Source organism: Syngnathus typhle, linkage group LG1 (assembly GCF_033458585.1).
Source record: "Syngnathus typhle isolate RoL2023-S1 ecotype Sweden linkage group LG1, RoL_Styp_1.0, whole genome shotgun sequence".
Taxonomy (NCBI): Eukaryota; Metazoa; Chordata; class Actinopteri; order Syngnathiformes; family Syngnathidae; genus Syngnathus; species Syngnathus typhle.
The window spans coordinates 18,247,206-18,266,998 of record NC_083738.1 but is presented as its reverse complement, the minus strand read 5'-3'; the positions used below and the strand labels follow the sequence as shown (position 1 = coordinate 18,266,998).

The 19,793-nt window shown below is 42.7% G+C and overlaps 4 protein-coding genes across 5 annotated transcripts; 1 reads left to right on the top strand and 3 right to left on the bottom strand.

Annotated features, from left to right (window-relative positions):
* Positions 1–612: 612 nt before the first annotated feature.
* On the bottom strand, positions 613–2,083 carry LOC133155280 (cytochrome b-c1 complex subunit 8). Its single transcript, XM_061280476.1, has 3 exons — positions 1,990–2,083; positions 1,495–1,682; positions 613–793 (listed from the first exon to the last, which is right to left on the bottom strand). The coding sequence occupies exons 2-3, from the start codon at positions 1,646–1,648 to the stop codon at positions 699–701; spliced, it is 249 nt and encodes an 82-aa protein (XP_061136460.1). The 5' UTR covers positions 1,649–1,682; positions 1,990–2,083; the 3' UTR covers positions 613–698.
* A 1,798-nt stretch (positions 2,084–3,881) lies between these two features.
* On the bottom strand, positions 3,882–5,470 carry gdf9 (growth differentiation factor 9). The gene is made up of 2 exons (XM_061288105.1): positions 5,092–5,470; positions 3,882–4,771 (listed from the first exon to the last, which is right to left on the bottom strand). Exons 1-2 carry the CDS (start codon positions 5,468–5,470, stop codon positions 3,882–3,884), a joined length of 1,269 nt encoding a protein of 422 aa, XP_061144089.1.
* Positions 5,471–5,757: 287 nt separating this feature from the next.
* On the bottom strand, positions 5,758–7,717 carry sowahab (sosondowah ankyrin repeat domain family member Ab). Its single transcript, XM_061289932.1, has one exon. The coding sequence runs from the start codon at positions 7,656–7,658 to the stop codon at positions 6,549–6,551; it is 1,110 nt and encodes a 369-aa protein (XP_061145916.1). The 5' UTR covers positions 7,659–7,717; the 3' UTR covers positions 5,758–6,548.
* Positions 7,718–13,134: 5,417 nt separating this feature from the next.
* On the top strand, positions 13,135–19,662 carry LOC133166966 (septin-8-A-like). 2 transcript variants are annotated; one of them, XM_061297805.1, is made up of 11 exons: positions 13,182–13,345; positions 15,022–15,136; positions 15,266–15,461; positions 15,637–15,823; positions 15,896–16,057; positions 16,237–16,333; positions 16,416–16,584; positions 16,732–16,864; positions 16,933–17,120; positions 18,009–18,082; positions 18,797–19,662. In XM_061297805.1, the coding sequence occupies exons 1-10, from the start codon at positions 13,316–13,318 to the stop codon at positions 18,010–18,012; spliced, it is 1,281 nt and encodes a 426-aa protein (XP_061153789.1). In that variant the 5' UTR covers positions 13,182–13,315; the 3' UTR covers positions 18,013–18,082; positions 18,797–19,662. The 2 variants fall into 2 exon arrangements, with proteins under 2 accessions (XP_061154534.1, XP_061153789.1); XM_061298550.1 differs by lacking the exon at positions 18,009–18,082 and having other exon boundaries at positions 13,135–13,345.
* The last annotated feature ends 131 nt before the right edge of the window (positions 19,663–19,793 follow it).

Genomic DNA, 19,793 nt, shown 5'->3' with positions numbered 1-19,793 from the left:
ATTGTTGCTTGCTTCCTCTTTACGGGAGCAGGGAGCGCCGTGTTGTGAGCAGAGCAGGCACGTGAAAGGGGAGTCGACAACTAGTACGCGGCTCCTGGGCTGGTGCTATGGCTAGTGTCCAAAAAGACGAGGAAATTGGCTCCCCTTTAGGTTTCAAGTCATTCTTTGGAAGCACTTTGGATTCCAAAGAAAAGATGACTCAACGGACAAGACACGTGCAGTTTGTAAATCGTGCCATGCGGTGATCAAATATTCAGGCACCACAAATCTCGCCGCACATTTAAAGAAAAAACACGACATCAAAGTTCAGTGTTAAAATAAGCACTACAGTACTCTTGTAATTTCCTAAATAAAGAGTTTGCAGTACCTTGTTGATTTTGCGTATGAATTGTTATAAATCAGGATATTGTTCTATATTTTCTATTTAAAAAAATTAATAAAAATCGATCGTAGAGCACTATATCGCGATGTATCGTGAATGAATCGCAGCAGGCTTTAAGATATCGGCAAATATCGTATCGTGTGGCTTTGTATCGATATATCGTATCGTGACAAAACCCGCGATTTACACCCCTACAGGTTATGCCATGAGCACAATAAATACAGTCTGAATTAATTCAACAAATATTTTTTTCATCTTTATTGGTGAAACAGAAGCAGCAATTAACAACAGAGGAAACCTTGTGACTGACAAAAGTTTATTCTTCGTTCTCGTAGTCAGCGGGATTCTTCCTCTTGCTCTGCTGGTGAGCACTGTTGCCCCACGTGTAGGTCACGTACATGAGGATCATTGCTGCAATTGAACAGATGCACCAAGATGTGCAGTATTAGATTTGCTTTTGTATCTTGTCTGTGCCATTGACAAAATATGCTGCATTATGTTATAGTGAAGTCAAAATAAAATGAACCTAAAAAATATTCTCAAAAGCAAAATGAAAAAAAAGACGCGTATGAAATTTTGTATTAAGACGACATTTTAAATGAACCTCAAGCAATTTCTGAAAAGCAAAATAAAGAATGACGGTAATGAGATTTTGCATTAAGATGACATTTTGAAATACAACTTGAAACAACATGAAAAAGGCAAAATGAAAAATATCAATTAAAAAATGTGGAGAATAAACGGTCCCCAATGACTGCAAGCTCAATATTTGCATGCGCTGCTGCTCAATGTTAATTGAAGGGTCATAAATACCATAACACCTATGACTATTTTTATAATCCTGCAATGGCTTTTCACATAGCAAAAATTCATCAGACAAAATTATACGGTTAGGTTAAACATTTTAGTGTTTCAGTAAACAGTTTTTAATTCTAAATGTCTGTCTTACAAATCAGCCATCTGTTACCTCAAAATATATGCCATGACCATCATAAACAGTATAGTATTATACAGTATAATTGCTGCTGGTATTAGATTTTCAAATATTCAGAAATATATATAATATTAAAGCACAATCATTAAAAATACTGAAGATTCAAGTAAATACTCACGAGGGGCAACTCTGAAGAAAGATGATGAGAACCTTCTCCATACGTTGGGAATTCCCTTGGAGAAATAGTTTGCAAACGCCTTCTGCTCAAAGGGTGACAGACTGTATGTGATGACGTGCCTGACTTTGGCCAAGTTTCCAAAGTGGCGGCCCATGTTGATGCGGATGCCAACCAAAGAGGTCGAAGAACTGGGAAGGAGAAAGGCTACAATTTGAGGATGTGATTTCGATGTAAATACAAGAACAGAAGGAGTAAAAAAAACACAAACGAGGCAAACGCTAGCCTCTAAGTGACTGTAAATAAAATGTCTTAATGCGCCAATGCTATGCTAAAATACAAATATATCACATTCCTTCAGTCATTTAATGGCGTTACGGCAAGCGGCCCACGTGTAGAAAAACGTCTTTTCAATTCGCTTATGAGTGTAATTCAAAATTGCCGTCGAAAACAATTGCAGGAAAACTATAGTAAAATTGGAATGACATTGAGGCTTACCGTCCTGCTGCTCGTCTTTAGCTAAAATGTCCCCATCTTCTTCCTCTATGACTATCTACGCTGGGCTACGTAAAGCTACCGTTCTACTGCCATCTAACGGTTTGGAGGCAAATGACTGGTTTGAAAAAGAACAATCACTGCAGTACACTGGCAAGAATTAAGAAAATTATGCAGACGGATGAAGAAATATTTTACTGTCGTCTATTTTAGGTCTATGTGTAGACATATATCCAAAATTAAATAGATCAAATATTTAAGGTATTGACAAGCTTCTGTAATTACTGTGACATTTATTCGTTTAATTAAACTTTTACCAGCAACAGTTATAATTTACATATTTAAATTAAATCAAGGAGTAACGTTTTTGAAGATCTCTGAGACCTTTTTTACATTACTTTCAAGGTTTTACTCAACTATCTGGTACAATCTGTATAGAAAATAGAAGTAAAAAAAAAAAGTGATTAATCGCAATTGTTTATGGAAAAATGTGATAATTAGTAACTTCTTTTGATTGATTGCAGTGGTACACTAGGGGGAACAATGTTACAGTTTCGGTACACCACTTTGTGCGTACAGAAAACAGATTTTTATCTATTGAAATATTACTTTGTTTTGCTTTTCAGCATCTTTTTTTTTTTTTAATCTACGATTAATTTAATTGATAAAAGTTTCGACACTTTAAACCTTAACCCCTAACTTCTAAACCTAACCCCTAATCTAACCTAATCCTAGACCTAGTTTGAAACCCTACTTTGAACACCAAGGCAAATTTTAATCCCTACGACAAATCCCGAGCCCTAGTTTAAAGCCTTAAACCCAGTTTGAAACACTGACTTTAATTTGAAACCCTACACTGACACTTAATGAGTACTACGAATGCGTACTGAACTCTTTTTGGGGGGTGGATTGAATAATCATTTTAATTTCCATTCTTGATTTGGATTAGTTCTGCAGATATTTTGTCTAAAATTTGAGTAATGAAGAAAGGGAATGCTATACACTTTGCGATGGACAGATCACTGACTATACATTGCGTTGTTTTTTTTTGTTTTTTTTAAATATTGCTTTTAAGTGTAAATAAGATAGTGATAGTCTCATATTTTTACTGAACCAAAAGAAAATACCAAATGTATGCATGCTGTTATTTATTTTTCCAAGTCTCCAGAGAATGTCAACATCAGTTTGAATATGCAGAAGCTGAACACATACACACAGTGAATTCACGTCATTTGCATAAATACACATGGCATGCATGTAGTCACATGTAACCAGTACAAATTCATAGGTATGTAGTCACTTAGTGACCAGAAGTAATAAATACACGCGGACACCTTGACAGCTTTCATTCTGGAAAATTTGAAGACAGACGCCACTCAAGACGACTTGTCTGGAATGCTCAGGAATAAAATATGTAAAAGGTTTGATAAGATTTTGTGACTGATTTTTCTTTTATTTTTGGTCCAGAACAGAGCGAATTCATACTTACTGTGTTAAATTAAACAAAAACAGACAAAAAAATAAGTTAACAAAATCTAAGGTTAAAAAAAACAAAAACAAAATTATATACTGAACTGCACTTTGTTTTTTCAGTGTTTCATATCAGTGCCCTATTGGAAAGGTGACACACAGGATGAATTTGCATCCTTTCTAATAAGGCATCAAGAAAAAAAAGAAATAAATATTGTTTAACTGACTTTCCCAATGTTTAAAATACATTGCTTAAGTAAACACACCTGCTCCAGAACAAATATTTTGTATGCACAACGATTTTAACCATGATGAAATCACAGAGCCTGGTCAGAACATCTTCTATTTGAATAATGCGCCAAAGGTTTACGGTCATATTTTGAAAAAAGGGAGAGAATGAGGGGTTTGGCGGTTGGTTGGTTGGTTTAGCGGCAGGTGCACCTGGTGGCGACCATGTCTTCAAACTCCTTGTAAACGTACGAGCCGTCCTCCTCGAAGATCATGACGCTCAAGGGGTTGTAATGGGACGGAATGCACGACGGCCTCGGCACCGAGGAGTCGAGCTTCTCATATATGATGTTTTGCACCATGGTGTGGACGGGCGAGCCATAGATGAAGCCAACTGTCCGCGGGCAGACGCCTCGACAATACCTCGGGTTATATTTGGGCGGAAAAACGATCCAGTGATCTAGTTTGAGCTGGCTAAAGCGCACTCTGAAATCATACAAGGCACAGTAACTTGTTGGGAATTCCGAGCTTGGAAGAAGCTCCGGTAAGTGGATGTCCAGGCTTTTATCACCTCGTTTGCTCTTAGCGGACGCCCTTCTTTGCCGCCTCTTGGTTCGAAGAACTTGATGGGCTTTGAAAAACACCTGCCCGCGAAGCCCGTTTGCAGCAGTGGGTGGCAACGTCTGGTGTGACGCTTTGCTGTCGTCATGGAGATAAAGCAACAGCGGAGGGGACCCCACGGCAAACTCCAAAGGGCCTTCGTGCCCGGCGTGTTGCTGCTTGAGGCACACGACGCCTATTTGAAGGTGGACATTGTGTTTTGGGAATTTTGAAGGCGGACGAATCAGTGGCGTTATGTCAACTTCCGCCCAGTTTCCTCTTCCTGGACCATCGATGGCGGCTGTGAAGTTTATAGCTTGGTGGATGCCAGGACACAAGGGACATTTGTTGGAGTGCTCCTGCTCCTTGATGCTCAGGAAGCACACAGAGTTGACGTGGGCTGAACTGTACAGCAGCGTCGCCTTTGTGAGCTGCTCTTTTTCTCTAACCTGACCAAGACTGTAGGGCAGGTCTAGTGTGAAACCCTCTGCAGGAAAACAGGGGAAAACAATGCACTGTGATTCAGAAAGTTGAAATCGGACTGTAATACATTGAGTAGGGGGGGAGATGCACGGAACGACATTGTTCAACTTTTCTCAGTCAATGAAAGCAGGTGTCAAATATATGCATCAAATAGCTCAAGAGAGAAACTGATCATCCCACACTAATAATGCACTCTACGCATAAATAGAACATTATAGAGCAGATGAGATTTTTTTCCAGCACCTTAACTTTAGATTTGTCGCCCCCACACTCACCACTCTCATTTCCCTGCTGGTGTTGTGGCTACTTCGCAGTTGAGCTTACCTTTATTGCTTTTGGCAAGACATTGCTCTTGCGGCTTGATCAGCCTGACGACGTTGTAGCGCGCGCTCCCTTCTAAACTTCTCTGCGCTCTGGACGTTTTCTTGAACGCCGTGTCCGTCAAATACTTGATGTACTTGTGCTCGGGTTTGATCATTTTCACGGGGGTCTGGTTCCACCTGGAGCCTCCGTGATCGGACAAAGCTTTGAGGAGCTGGGAGAAAATGGTGCCATAGGAGTACTGGCTCAAATCGCTCCAGGAGTCCGTGCGGCCCACGGAGCATCGAACCGGCGGCGGGCGGCTGCTACTGACCAGCAGCAGGAACAGAACAGCGCGGAAACAACTAAGGGCAACTGGCGTCAACATTTGCTTTTCATTCATCCAAAATAAACGGGGGGAACCGGCCCAAAATGTCAACGCAAAATCGCCGCACTGAAGCTCCAACTGGACGTACGCTGATCAACAGGTGCAGGTGTTGCCAATCAACCGTCACGTCTATGACGTCATCAGGCCAGGCCGCGAGCTTCCGGTGACCCTGTCTATCATCTGTTTTGGTAGCAGGGCTATTTTTTATAGGCTTTTTGCAAAGAATAACTGTATGGTAAAACTTGGAATTGTTCTGCAAATTATTTTATTGAATATTATTCACAGTTTTCTGGGGAGAAATTTTATTTGTGTTTATATAGGCCCTGTGATTGGCATTGCAGCCAGCTTGCTCAAAGTCAGCAGGCATGGGCTCCAGCTCACCTATGACTCTCATGCGGACAATCGTTTCAGAAAATGGGGAGATATTGATAGAAAACAAAGCTTTAACTTTTCAAAGCCATGAAAGGACCAAACAATTTGAATTAAAAAAAACATTACAAATGACAGCTATTGTTTGCCCTTTTAAGTGATTAGTGAATCATCATACAGACAGAATACTTATTTTGTATTGTGGCACTTCCAAGTAAAACTGTGACAAGACTGGAACATCTCATTGGTTCTTGAACAAATCATGAGACCAATTTCAATGAAAATATGTCATTCGTGTCTAATCCAGAACCCATCTACAACTCTGGAGGCTCCATGCAACTCTTTTGCCAGAAAATGGGGCCCATGCTCCTGTATCCATGACAACCGCAAGTCCACCAAGAAAATGACCTGATCTGCATAATCAACCCCATACAAGTCCCCTCAAAATGCAAATGCATTTTCAAACGATTCCAGTTCCACGATGAAAAGATCATAAAATGTCACAGAACTTTCATATCCACTAATCATATAAAACCATTTGTTACACCAATCCAAGTATGATTTAAAAACAACAGCTATAGCAAAAGTCAATAGCAGTAGCAACAAAAAAGTGGGTGTGTGGGTTTTCTGTTTTTTTTATACAAAATAAAAAAAAATTATTAACCATATCCAATGTGTGTATAGGGTACATAACAGACAGAAGATAAGGAAACACTGCTGAGTCTCATGCGTCAATCGTGAGTCTTGTTGCACATTTCTGCTTCCTGTGAGGCTGGAACAGCTTACTGATAGTGTTGAGACCTTTCGGCTGCTCCCGGTAATGCTCGTCGTCCGTCTTGTTCCAGTATTTAGATAGTTGCACACCTCCCACGAGGGCTCTGACCTCCGCTGACACACCGGCCCCCAGGTAGTGGCGGGCCTTCTTGCCGTCGTTGTCCCTCTCGTCAACACTTGCGCCGTAACGTTGGACCAGTTGAAGCATGACCTCTGTGTGGTTGTGTATGGCGGCGATGTGTAGAGGTGTGTAGCCCCCGTGAGCTTTGCTGTTAACGTTAACATGTGCCCCTCTCCTACGGGCGATGTCCATCAGCTTGTGGACCATCTCGCCATTTCCATCCTTGGCAGCCCAGTGCAGCGCCGTGAAGCCTGACATGAAGTCCTTCTTCTGGACCAGGCGGGCGTCCTGCAGGAGCATGGCGTGGACTTGCCCCCACAGCCCGGCGGCGCACTTCACCAGCCACTCGTGGACCAGGGGGTCGAGGGGTACCGACCCGCAGCACTCGGCTTCGTCGGCCTGCCTCTTCTTCTGGTCATCGGTGTGACGGTTTCTCCAACTTTGCAGGGGTTTGTCTTCATTGTAAGCTGGAACATGTTGGGATGTAGATTGCGGTTTCCCTTTAGAAGGAGAGGTGACCGCTACTACGGCAAACACAGCTCCTGAAGATCTGCTGCCTACTTGATCTCTACAAATGTTCAGCACTTTGAGAGTAGTTTCTGACTTACTTCTTTGCAAGTTCACGTGCGACGCACTGGTATTTTTCACGTCTGAATGACCAATTTGCAAAGTCGAGTTTGAATAGGACAAAGTCTCATGCAGCACATCTTTCACAAAATCCTGGTACCGCTTCTTGACCGCCACGAACTTCACCCCGTCCGTCTGGCGAACCACGGCTACGCTGTTGACCAACTTCTTGAACAGCTCCCTATTGTGTTGCTTTTCCGCGGGCGACGCGCCGTTGATGAGAACGCCGAAGTGGGCGAGTAGATCAGCGTTCTTCACTTTGCCCCCTCGCTCCAGTAAAAAAGACAAAACGGACTCTTGGGTCAAAGACATCGCGCTGTTGTCCGATTGTGGTGTGAGTCGAAATAATGTTTTGATGATCTCCTCCGGGATTTTGTGTGGCTGTGTGCTCTTCCAACCTGCCGCTTCCGCCGTCCCCCTCCCCTCACTTCTCCCCACCTCCGTTTTGTCCCCCCCCCCCCCCATCGTGACACTCCCAGTTCGTCTGCATCATACATCCCTTGACAAAAATCTACCAACAGCCATATATTGTATCAAGTAATAACTGCGATTGCTGCAACGTGGTCTTCTAATGAGAGCCAACAACCATGCAGCGACAGTTGAATTGACTTGTCTTGATCGGTTAAAAGGTTTACAGCCACAATTTACTTGCCAAAATATACTGTTCCAATTTGTTGCGGTTGTTGAAATAAGGTTGAAACTCGCTGAAATATCTCGATTTGTTTTGAGTGGAAATTAAGAGTCGGGGTCGTAATTAGCCTTATTTTTAGTCCTTACTATCTTGCACCACATTTTGATTGTGAGTGACGTATGAAACTTTACATTTACAAATTCTGCCATTGTCCATGTAGATAATTGCATGATTGTGTATTGTGCTAAAAGAATGTCCCGCACGGCTACCGTAGCTGAGACGAAGAAGCTGCTCTCGCTCCCCGGATGTAACGCAACCAAGTGATAGATTTGGTTCTCTGAATCCTCGTGTGAGTTTATTAAACTGCTGTCCTCTGAACGTATGGTGCTTGCTTCGACGCACATAACGACATGGTGTCAGAAGACGTCTCGGACCTGCCCTCTGTGTATTGAGTGGTGTTTTTTTTCTTCGCCGTGCTCCGAAGTGCGAGGGGAATTAAGTGAAGGCTGACTATGGCGGAAGGATTTCGCAGGCCAGACCCTCTTGTTTTTGAAGGAGACGTTGCCGAGAATTGGCGTATTTTTGAAAGTGAATATGACATTTTTATCGAGGCTGCACACGCGGATAAACCTGCCAAGACAAAAGCGTACATCCTCCTCAACCTTGCAGGAGCAGAAGCCATTGAACGGGAGCGTTCATTTGTATACGCTGCGGAAGTTAGAGCGCCAGGAGAAAATGGAGCCGTTATGGTCCCGGCCGAGTCTCGGGAAGACCCCACGTGTCTCAAGCGAAAATTTCGAGAAATGTGCAATCCACAACACAACAAGACGATGGAAAGGCACAAGTTTCACACTCGAAATCAGAAGCAAGGTGAGACTATTGAATCTTTCATCAGTGATTTGAAGATAAAAGCAAAGAGTTGCCACTTTGCAGAGCTCACGGACGAATTGATTTGTGATAGAATCGTGTGTGGCATCAACAACGACAGTATAAGAAAGGCTCTGCTACGCGATAGTGACTTGACCCTCGCTAAGGCAATTTCTATCTGCCGTATTTATGAAATGACCGAGGAAAACACAAAAGCATTAACTCTGCAAGTAAACCCTGTGGATGCGCTACAACAAAGCTCCAATAGAGGACTGTACAGGTCAAGAAATAAGAAAGCAAATCAATATGATTCAAAGAACATCACTACTTGTGATCATTGTGGAGGCAGCCACCCAGCGCAAAGGGATAGATGTCCAGCGTTTGGCTTGAAATGTCACAAATGTGGAAAGATGAATCATTTCAAGGATTGCTGCAAGTCAAAGCCAGCGTATCACAACACAGAAAGAAAGAGTTTCACAAAGAAAAGCTCCACTAGAAGACCAGTGTATCACGTGAAGGTCGAGCAAGAGAAAGAATACACCGCTGATGATGATACATACTATGTAGATGGAATTTCTGTGGACACTATCAATGCACATATGAAAAATAGAGATGAAGGCTTTGTCACTCTGCATGTGCACGGGAAACCCATCGAAATGAAGATTGACACCGGAGCGAAATGTAATGTAATGGCTAAGGACATGTTTGTACAACTCTCTGAGGGGAACATTATTCCCTGTGGCAAGTCTACAAATCTAGTGGCTTATGGCGGCAGCAAGATCGAAACTGCAGGTCTTGTCTCACTGTCATGCTACTTGGATGAACAGCAACACACGCTACCCTTCTTCCTCGTGGAGCGTGATGTTATTCCACTTTTGGGATTTCGTGCATGTATGCGTCTCGGACTTGTCACATTCAGCCCTCACGTCCACCAGGTCGGCACGGAGACTATTACAGACTTTGTCAAAAATATCAAAGAGAAATACAAAGATGTGTTCAGCGATGAATTAGGAGAACTGCCAATCACCTACTCCATGGTAGTAGATCCAGCTGTACGGCCAGTCGTGCGTCCAGCGCACCGTGTCCCCTTGGCGATGCAGGCCCGCGTTAAAGCTGAACTTGATAACATGACAAGCAAAGGAGTCATCTGCCCCGTCTCTGAGCCCACGGACTGGGTTTCATCGATGGTAGCAGCACACAAGAAAGACAAAGAAGAGATACGACTGTGCATCAACCCAAAAGACTTGAACAATGCTTTAAAGAGACCCCACTATCCGATGCGTAGTGTGGAAGACGTAGCCAGCAAAATGTCAGGTGCCACCCTGTTTTCGGTGCTTGATGCCAAGAACTCCTTTTGGCAAATAAAGCTAGATCAAAAGTCATCCATGTTGACAACATTCAGCACACCTTTTGGGCGCTACCGATTTCTCCGCATGCCATTTGGCATCAACTCAGCAAGTGAAGTTTTCCAAAGCTCAATGGAACAACTGTTTGCCGGTTACCCATGTGCTGTCATAGTCGATGACATCATTGTGGGAGGTCGCGATGCTGCAGAACATGATGCTAATCTGAAGAAAATATTGGATCGTGCACAAGAGATCAGACTTAGACTCAACTCTCAAAAGTGCAAGTTTCGGCTCGACCAAGTCTGCTATGTTGGTCACATATTCACAAAAGAAGGTCTGAAAGCCGATCCAACGAAAACAGAAGCCATCACGGAGATGCCGGTCCCGCAAGATGCCCTAGCTGTGCAACGATTCCTGGGCATGGTGAACTACTTGGGGAAGTTTATCCCAAATCTCAGCGACATTGCAGCACCACTCAGGCAGCACACTCACAAAGACGCTGCATGGTGCTGGCTCCCCCAACACCAACAGGCATTTGAGGAATTGAAGTCATGTCTATCCAGCTCACCTGTCCTTTCTTATTTTGATGTAGGGAAACCTGTGATGCTAACATGTGATGCATCCCGTTATGGGTTGGGTGCAGCATGTTTACAAGATGGAAAGCCAATTGCGTATGCATCTCGCACATTGTCAGATACAGAAACCCGTTATGCGCAAATTGAAAAAGAACTCCTTGCTGTTGTTTTTGCATGCACTAAGTTTAAGGACTACATCTATGGCAAGCACACTGTCATTGAAACAGACCACCAACCTCTGGTCACTATACTGAAGAAGCCGATCCTCACAGCTCCAGCTCGTCTGCAGAGGATGCTACTTCGTCTACAAGCTTTTGACATCACCTTGGTTTATAAAAAGGGCAAGCAAATGTACCTTTCCGACACCCTGTCAAGAGCCCCAAACGGTAAAGTTTCTGAATTATCTAGTGCTCACAGCTCGTTTGAAGTCATGTCAGTCAGTTTTATCTCGACAGCCAGGCTTGAAGAGCTGAGAACACACACTGCCAGTGACCAAGTGCTTCAAACTCTTAGCAATGTGATCCAGAATGGATGGCCTAACAAAGAACGTCAGGCACCGCTCTCTGTCCGCCCATACTTTCCATACAGAGACGAGTTGGTAGTGGAAGAAGGTATTGTTGTTAAAGGACACAGACCTGTCATACCAATCTCACTGCAACAAGAGTACATCCAAATTATGCATAGAGGTCACCCAGGCCTTGAATCAACTAAATGTAGAGCCAGAAGTACAGTGTTTTGGCCCAACATGAACACGGACATCACAAAAGTACTACTGTCTTGTGCTGTATGCAATAGCACACGACCACACCAGCAAAAGGAACCGCTGAAAGCTCATCCTGTCCCTACCCTGCCATGGTCTACGGTCGCAACGGACATTTTTGAATGGCATGGTCAACAGTATTCAGTCCTTGTTGACTCTTACTCGGGATGGTTCGAAATTGATCTGCTTCGTGATTTGTCTTCAGCTACAGTGATAAAAAAGCTTAAGAGACATTTTTCTGTTCATGGAGCACCCCATACACTGATTTCTGATAATGGCAGACAATACACTAGCCAACGATTCCGCGACTTTTCCAAACAGTGGGACATTACGCACGTTACCAGCAGTCCCGGATACCCGCAGTCGAATGGATTAGCCGAGCGTGCCGTCCGCAGTGCCAAACAGCTCATGGAAAAGTCACACCGAGATGGAACGGATGTTTTTCTCAACCTGCTCAACCTCAGGAACATTCCTCGAGACAGCACGCTTGGATCACCTGCACAGCGTCTCATGTCTCGCCAGACGCGTTCTACCTTTCCTGTCAACAACACTCTGCTTGTGCCTGCAATAAAGGGTGCAGGACAAGTGGCTACTCAGCTTCAAAGGAGAAGACTTGTTCAAAAGCAGTACTATGATGCAACAAGTCGCCCTCTGGTGCCACTTGTGAGAGGACAAATTGTCCGGTTACAGACTGCAGAGGGATATGACCGCCTCGGGAAAGTGGTTCAGGCTTGCAAAGAGCCGCGCTCCTACATCGTTGAATCCAACGGAGGTATCTACAGGAGGAATCGCCGTCACATCCTTCCTGTTGCTGAACCAACCCCACCTTTGCACGCCGACTCTGACCATCACTCTCAACCACCGGTTCCGAGTACGCCAGACCCTCTTCTATCCAGTCCACATGCCCGACCGTCTCACTTCTCTCAACCATCTGCTCACTACTCCACCAATGAGCAATCGACAACATCTCCAGCTGACGTGCCCACCCGAGTGTCACACAATTGTTCTGCTTATGTGACTCGCTCAGGTCGGATTTCTAAGCCGAATCCGAAGTACAAGGATTGAACTGCATGTTTGTTAGTTGCGTTTTGAAAAGAAAAAAGTTAAGCTCTAAGGTTGTTTACATACTTGTTATTATTACCAAGTGTACCTTCGTGCATTTCCAAGAGGAATAATTTGTTAATTCAGTAAGTTTTATGCTGCCAGTTTTACGCAGACTTGTTTATTTGTAGACTGTCACGTCACATTTGTATATTACAGTTTTTTAGTTAACAATATTTTTTATAGAGGCAATGTTCTAAAAGGAGAGGATGTAGATAATTGCATGATTGTGTATTGTGCTAAAAGAATGTCCCGCACGGCTACCGTAGCTGAGACGAAGAAGCTGCTCTCGCTCCCCGGATGTAACGCAACCAAGTGATAGATTTGGTTCTCTGAATCCTCGTGTGAGTTTATTAAACTGCTGTCCTCTGAACGTATGGTGCTTGCTTCGACGCACATAACGACAGTCCACTCAATGTACAGGCCACGGGTGAGCATAGAGGTTTCAGACCACAGCTCGTTTGCCATGGCAACAGCTACATCCAGAGGCCCCGACCGGGAAAACAGTTGATGGAGATTATTCCTCCAAGCAAAACAACATCCACTGTGCAGTAGCGCTGCACTGTTCTCGTTCACCAGTGGAAGGAGGGCTGTCATGTCATCCTCCCGTAGTCACGGGGTGTTGCCTCCAAGTGGTCATTTTTAAAAAGCAGCGTGCGTCTGTGATAAGGACGAAGACACGAGTGACCATGGCGGCCAGCAAAGTGGATGTTTTCGCCGTGAGTATGATCGTCTCTCATGCGAATTGAATTTCCTCACTCGCGTGTATGTACGTGAACGGGTGGGGATGCTCTGATCATGCGTATGCGTAATGACTCCGTGATGAATGAGGATTTTCTCCTCCGGCTGCACTTAGAGAAATGATGCGTTGTCGTTTTGAAATATAGGAGACATCTTTTTTTTTGTGTGTGCATAAATCCGTGCACACGGCTTTGGAGCAAGCACTCGAATGCGTCAAGAGGCTCTCTTAGTTTCAATGAAACACGGGACAGCGTGCAGTGATGCAGTTAAAAGGAGAAATGGCATTGGAGTCACGTGACTTGTCTTATCATTTAGAATGCTCTGCGACTTTATGAAAGCCGTTGCAACACTTATTCCATATCCTTTAAATACACATTAAAGTATTTGGACTAACTACTTTTGTCCTCACTGGTCATTTCCACTAATAGTGTGACTTTTGGCTTACGATTAAAAATTAAGCCTAGGGAACTAACGTGCTGCATTAGTAATATAGGTCAGACTAATAGGCAAGTAGGCTATCAAGCACTATAAAAGCCTACCCCCTACTGACGCAATTCTAAACTTGTCCCATTAGTGTGCAAAAATGTCAGAAAACTAGTAGAACTACTAGAACAAGTTTGTTTCAGGTGTGGTTGTTTTTTGAGTGAGTTGAGACAAAGAGCGTAATAGTACATGGTCCTTAAGATGGATATCAAATCCTCCAACAGCTTTCCATACTGGACGTCATGCAACAATGCATCTAAGAGGATCAGGGGCAGCTGGATCAAATGACTTGCTTTAATATTCAGCAATGTTCTAAGACTTTTTAATATTCAGCAATGTTCTAAGACTTTCTGACCAATTTTAAGAGGGTGCTTTGCAAATATGGCATTCTGATCCGTGAGGATTGGGTTGCCGATGGGTACCACCAGCTTGGATAGGCTCTCATCCTCTGAAACAACAGTTAGATAAAGAGGTCTTTGTAGTATGTGTTTGTTGAAGAGGCCTAGGCTCATGAATGTTGTATTGAACGCATCCCGGTCCTCATGCTGAGCAGCTTGAAAATGCCAGTTTCTCATCAGCATGGAGGGGAGCATATAACTATGCTTACAAATGCTGCAGGTCAATTGATAAATTCACCAAACATTATATAAGACAATCAGTAAATCATTCTTTCACAATTGGCCAATTTACTTGTACATTAGAGTAATTCATTTAGCAATATAACCAGAAAGAATGTTGTGATTTTTAATATCTGTGGTCAGAAAGCAATATGAGCCAGGATTGTATATTACTTTATGTATATACTTAAAAATCTCAATAACATAAATAGCATAACATAGCCCAGCTAATAAAATCAAAAAATTCCCAAAATGAAGAAACTTACAATGTCATCTCAAAATATACACCAATACATTATAAAATTGACCAACATGCATTGCTTTGTGTAGGTATAAAAAGCAGGATTGAATGGGGTTAAATAATTCAATAATCCCTCGCAAAAACTAGAATGTGCAGAAATTCTTTTTGTTTTTATTCTTCCTTTGTCAAATTACTGTGCTGACAGTGGAAGTACAATCAAAATCAAAGCAGAACAAAATACACGTCGAGAGAATACAAAAAAAGCGAACCGGTGATGGAGGAGGTATTACTATGCAGTGTTCCATCACTTCAGAATGAAGACAAACGAACCTTGGAGCTCGGGGGCCATGTGGGCTTTGACAGTCTCCCAGATCAGTTGGTCAGCAAATCAGTCACACAGGGCTTCAGCTTCAACATCCTCTGCATAGGCAAGTCAAAGCTCGCCGTTGTCATTACCGCACATTCATTTTGTCGTCAAATAAAACAACAACTCACTTCTTTTTTCCCCTCACGTCTGTTTCCCCCCCCTGTCATTTCTTTGCGTGCTTCTTCTATAGGGGAGACAGGGATAGGCAAATCCACCTTAATGAACACACTTTTCAATACAAGGTTTGAAAATGAAGAGGCCAGCCACTATGAGAAAGACGTGCTTCTGCGACCACACACGTACGACCTGCAAGAGAGCAATGTCAACCTCAAGCTGACCATCGTACACACTGTTGGCTTTGGGGACCAGATCAACAAAGAAGAAAGGTGATGTGTATAGAAAATGTGAAAGGAGCTAATTTGAGGTTAATTAAAAGAGTTTTGTTTCTTGTCATGGATTTGGAAGAAATGTGCAAGAATAGATTCTGAAAGCAGTGAATGACTAGTCAAGATGAAAACGCCTTCCTCATAGAATGAATATGTGATTCTTTCTCCTTTGCAGCTATAAACCCATTGTAGAGTATATTGACACTCAGTTTGAAACGTACCTCGAAGAGGAGCTAAAAATAAAACGGTCCCTGTACAATTTCCATGACACGAGAATCCACATCTGCCTATATTTCATCGCTCCCAACGGCCACTCCCTCAAGTCTCTGGATCTCGTCACCATGAAGAAGCTCGACAGCAAGGTGACCCACCCGACGGTGTGTGTGCTTTATTTCTAGTCGCTACAATTGTTCAGTTTTATTGTTTGCGTGCAGGTGAACGTCATTCCTGTCATTGCAAAGGCAGACACGGTGTCCAGGAGTGAACTGGACAAATTAAAGATCAAGATCATGAGCGAGCTGGTCAGCAATGGAGTGCAGATATACCAGTTTCCAACTGAGGATGAGGCTGTGGCTGAAATCAACTCTTCCATGAATGTGCGCCACTCACTCACTCACTCACTCACTCACTCACTCACTCACTCACTCACTCACTCACTCACTCACTCACTCACTCACTCACTCACTCACTCACTCACTCACTCACTCACTCACTCATCAACAAGGCACAATGACTGCATGAATGCAACAGCAGTGGTTTTCATCTTCATTTACAGACTCACCTGCCATTTGCTGTCGTTGGCAGCGTAGAAGACGTCAAAGTAGGCAATAAAATAGTCAAAGCAAGACTGTACCCTTGGGGATCTGTACAAGGTGAGTCCAAGTCACGCATCTCCAAGTGTTGAAAAGTCAGTCAAGATTTGAAATTTCTTTTGTATCTTTTTTTGTCTCCTAGTGGAGAATGAGAATCATTGTGATTTTGTGAAACTGAGGGAGATGCTGCTGCGTGTCAACATGGAGGATCTTCGTGAGCAAACGCATACTCGCCACTACGAGCTCTACCGCCGTTGTAAGCTGGAGGAGATGGGCTTCAAGGACGCAGACCCCAACAGCCAGTCGTTCAGGTGATTATTAAAAATTAAAAATCAAATAAAAAAATCACGTGATTATTCTTTTTTCCCCAAAGTCGCCTAGCCCTACTTTATAGTGCTGTTGACTTTTAACCCTCTAGCCAGTATAAAATAAAATGAAAACAAATCCATAATCTGCAGCCTGCAGGAGACATATGAAGCCAAGAGGAAGGAGTTTCTGAGAGAACTGCAACACCAGGAGGAAGGAATGAGGCAGATGTTTGTCAACAAAGTAAAAGAGACCGAAGCGGAGCTGAAAGAAAAGGAAAAAGAGGTGACGCGTAGCACAAATAACACGCCAAGGAATATATGTCCACTGTTGTTTTTGTACTTGGTCTCCAGCTCCACGAGAGGTTTGAGCAGCTCAAACGGCTGCACCAGGAAGAAAAGAAGAACCTGGAGGAGAAACGACGAGAGCTGGAGGAAGAGATGAATGCTTTCAACAGGAGGAGGGTTGCTGCAGAGACACTGATGGGCCAGGCTCTCCAGGGTGCCGCTCAACCTCTCAAGAAGGACAAGGACAAGAAAAAGTAAGTCGTTCATTTTTGGTGGTGATGCTGATGACATTTGCTTTGTAAAAAAAAAAGTGGCAAAAAAACATTCATCACAAACCAGTTGAACAAGCCTTCACGTCATATGATTCAGAATTTGACTCATGTAATTGGTATGACAAATATTAGCTTGCATAACAGTGACATTCTCTTCCGCTAGATGCCTCAAGGTACGATTAACCCGTATCCAAACAACATGTGCATGAAATTTTGTCAACTAAACAGGTCCAGATTATAGGTTCTAGAATAATCACAATTTAACCCCTCGGAACAAATTTTAAAAAATCCGAGACCGTGTTTTGTTTGACCTTAGAGGTTCCGGTGCTTATGCTGAGTAAGCCAAATAAGGATACATGATTAAAGGACAGTATTCTCCGCAGTAGCGTATGCAGACGGGGTGTGATTAATGAGGTAGTGACATCCTCCCAGGAGCCATGTATTGCTGAGATAGTGATCCAGGGACAGATTGAGAGCGACACTACGTGTCCAGACACAGTAGGCTGTGTCACAGTTTGACACAGCCCGATGCTTCTGTCTCTGCAGGCTGACCTGCCAGACGGTATCAGGCAGGGCCAATTGCGTTTGCATACGACTGGTCTCACTGCTGACACGGATGACCTCACTGTACCAAATTATTTTGCACAGGAGTACACACCATATGTCAGGAGCTAATTATGTGCACGAAATAGACACACCTGATGGTCAGGATGAAAACAGTCAACCCTTCTAGGATGTGAGGACATGAAAGACCTGAAAGACAGATCACATTGTCCCATCCCTTGTCACGTCATCCTTTTGTGTTTTAAATCCTGTTTTTTTACCTCCCGCCATATTTTGTTGTTGTTGTATGTCTTGTCCCTTTTTCAGTTGATTTACAGAACAATCATCCAGGAAAACCATGAATGTGTCCGCCATCAGCGTCGGTCAAAGAGACCGTTGTGGTGTGTGAGCCTGAATATGAATGCGCCTGCTGTAATCCACTGTGTACTTAGCAATAATAACGCTAGCTTTGCTCGCTGCGTTGATGCTGACTCTGCGAGACACATTAAAACAAATCAATGGACTGTTTTCAATGATTGTAGCTGCTGTTATTTTAGTGCTCTTGCTATGAATGTGTGTTCACTATCTTTCACGTATTCATTTTATTAGTCTCATAATTGAGTCGGACAATACAGAATAGTCTTGTGGATCTAATTAGGAAGATTTTATTACGTGATATACACTTCCTGGTCAATCATTAACTACAACTCAGTGAGATTCATGACAGTGTATATAAAGCCCTTGTTCCATTGCTAGGTTTTAGTGATGATCTCCATTTTCATGTCGCGAAAACGCGGCATTTGAACATGGGCGTGTAGACTTTTATATCCAATAGAGGTGGAAATGTACTGTATTGCACTGTAAATATATTTGATTGCATACGATTATAATGTATGTATTGGATCTCATTAGGATTTGTAAGAGTCCTTAATGTAATCTCTCATAACAAAGCCTGCAGACATTTGTATTACAGAATGTGTCCAGCATTTTAGTGTATTAACAGGTGTGATGCTAAAAACAATTTGCTAAATTGCATTTTCGGCTTCACTAACAACTAACAAATAACATGAAGTGGGTAGAATATATTGCTCATGTTTTGTCTTTTCTTTCCATAGCTTCTTTAGTCTTCCCTCTGCGTGCTCCTTAACCTCATCCAGGAATTTGAACTAGAAGATTTTCTAACAACGCTGACGTGATGTGACAGAGGGACAAGCAAGTGTATTATTTTTGACAGTTGAATGAGCACTTTGAAGAGAAATGCACTTCAATCGCTGGATGTGTGGTCTCTCCTCTGCTATGTGGCATGGAATTTGCATGACATATAACCATCATCCTTTAAGTTTTAAATGTGCCCTTCCTTCATTTTTCATGTACTTTTCAGTCTTGACTGATTACACTGTGAAATAATTCATAACACTGAATATCCCATAAAGTGACGTGAAATTGTTGGCGACAGTTACTAACTTATTTTTTTAATAATTTAAATTCTATATCATGCAGAGACTATAATGTGCTTTCATTAGCATAATCAGCACCTTGTCATACTAAAAGTTAACTGGAAATGTGTATGCTTATGTGAATTAATTAAAAAAAACTGCTATCAGTTATGTATAGAAATATCACTATATTGAACTATTGCTTAACATTACAAGTATTTTTCAACCATGACTTGACACATAGCAAGAACGCCATTATCAGTAAGTATGAATAGAAATAAATCCAAGCAAAATTGTGGATTTTAGAACAGGCCACCATATATTGAGCTGTTTTATAAAATTACGTCTAGGCCAGTGAATGTACATTTTACAGCGCTTGTGAAGTGTCAAGATTGAACATGAACGCACACACACAAACACAATGACAGACACACAAATGATTGATCTGTGTTGGCCATCTTATGTAATAAAGACTAACTTCATTGAATATGTACCCGTAATTTGGCCCGTAATTTGACATCAAAATAAAGCGTGCCTGAAAACTATACGAGCTGAAACTGCTTCCAGACTGTTCCAGAAAGTTCCCACTATCATGTACTATATGTTGATTAAAAAAAAGTCCATGTTGGAAAAAGTGTCAGTAGTCTTAACCACGAGGTGTCATTTTGCTGCATTA

Coding starts and splice junctions, on each gene's coding strand:
- LOC133166966 (XM_061298550.1), top strand. CDS start 13,316: ATGGCGGCCAGCAAAGTGGATGTTTTCGCC. Junction 15,137..15,265: donor CTTCAACATCCTCTGCATAG/GCAAGTCAAAGC, acceptor CTTCTTCTATAG/GGGAGACAGGGATAGGCAAA. Junction 15,462..15,636: donor CAGATCAACAAAGAAGAAAG/GTGATGTGTATA, acceptor TCTCCTTTGCAG/CTATAAACCCATTGTAGAGT.
- sowahab (XM_061289932.1), bottom strand. CDS start 7,658: ATGTCTTTGACCCAAGAGTCCGTTTTGTCTTTTTTACTGGAGCGAGGG.
- LOC133155280 (XM_061280476.1), bottom strand. CDS start 1,648: ATGGGCCGCCACTTTGGAAACTTGGCCAAAGTCAGGCACGTCATCACA. Junction 794..1,494: donor TTTCTTCAGAGTTGCCCCTC/GTGAGTATTTAC, acceptor GTTCAATTGCAG/CAATGATCCTCATGTACGTG.
- gdf9 (XM_061288105.1), bottom strand. CDS start 5,470: ATGAATGAAAAGCAAATGTTGACGCCAGTTGCCCTTAGTTGTTTCCGC. Junction 4,772..5,091: donor TCTTGCCAAAAGCAATAAAG/GTAAGCTCAACT, acceptor GTTTTCCTGCAG/AGGGTTTCACACTAGACCTG.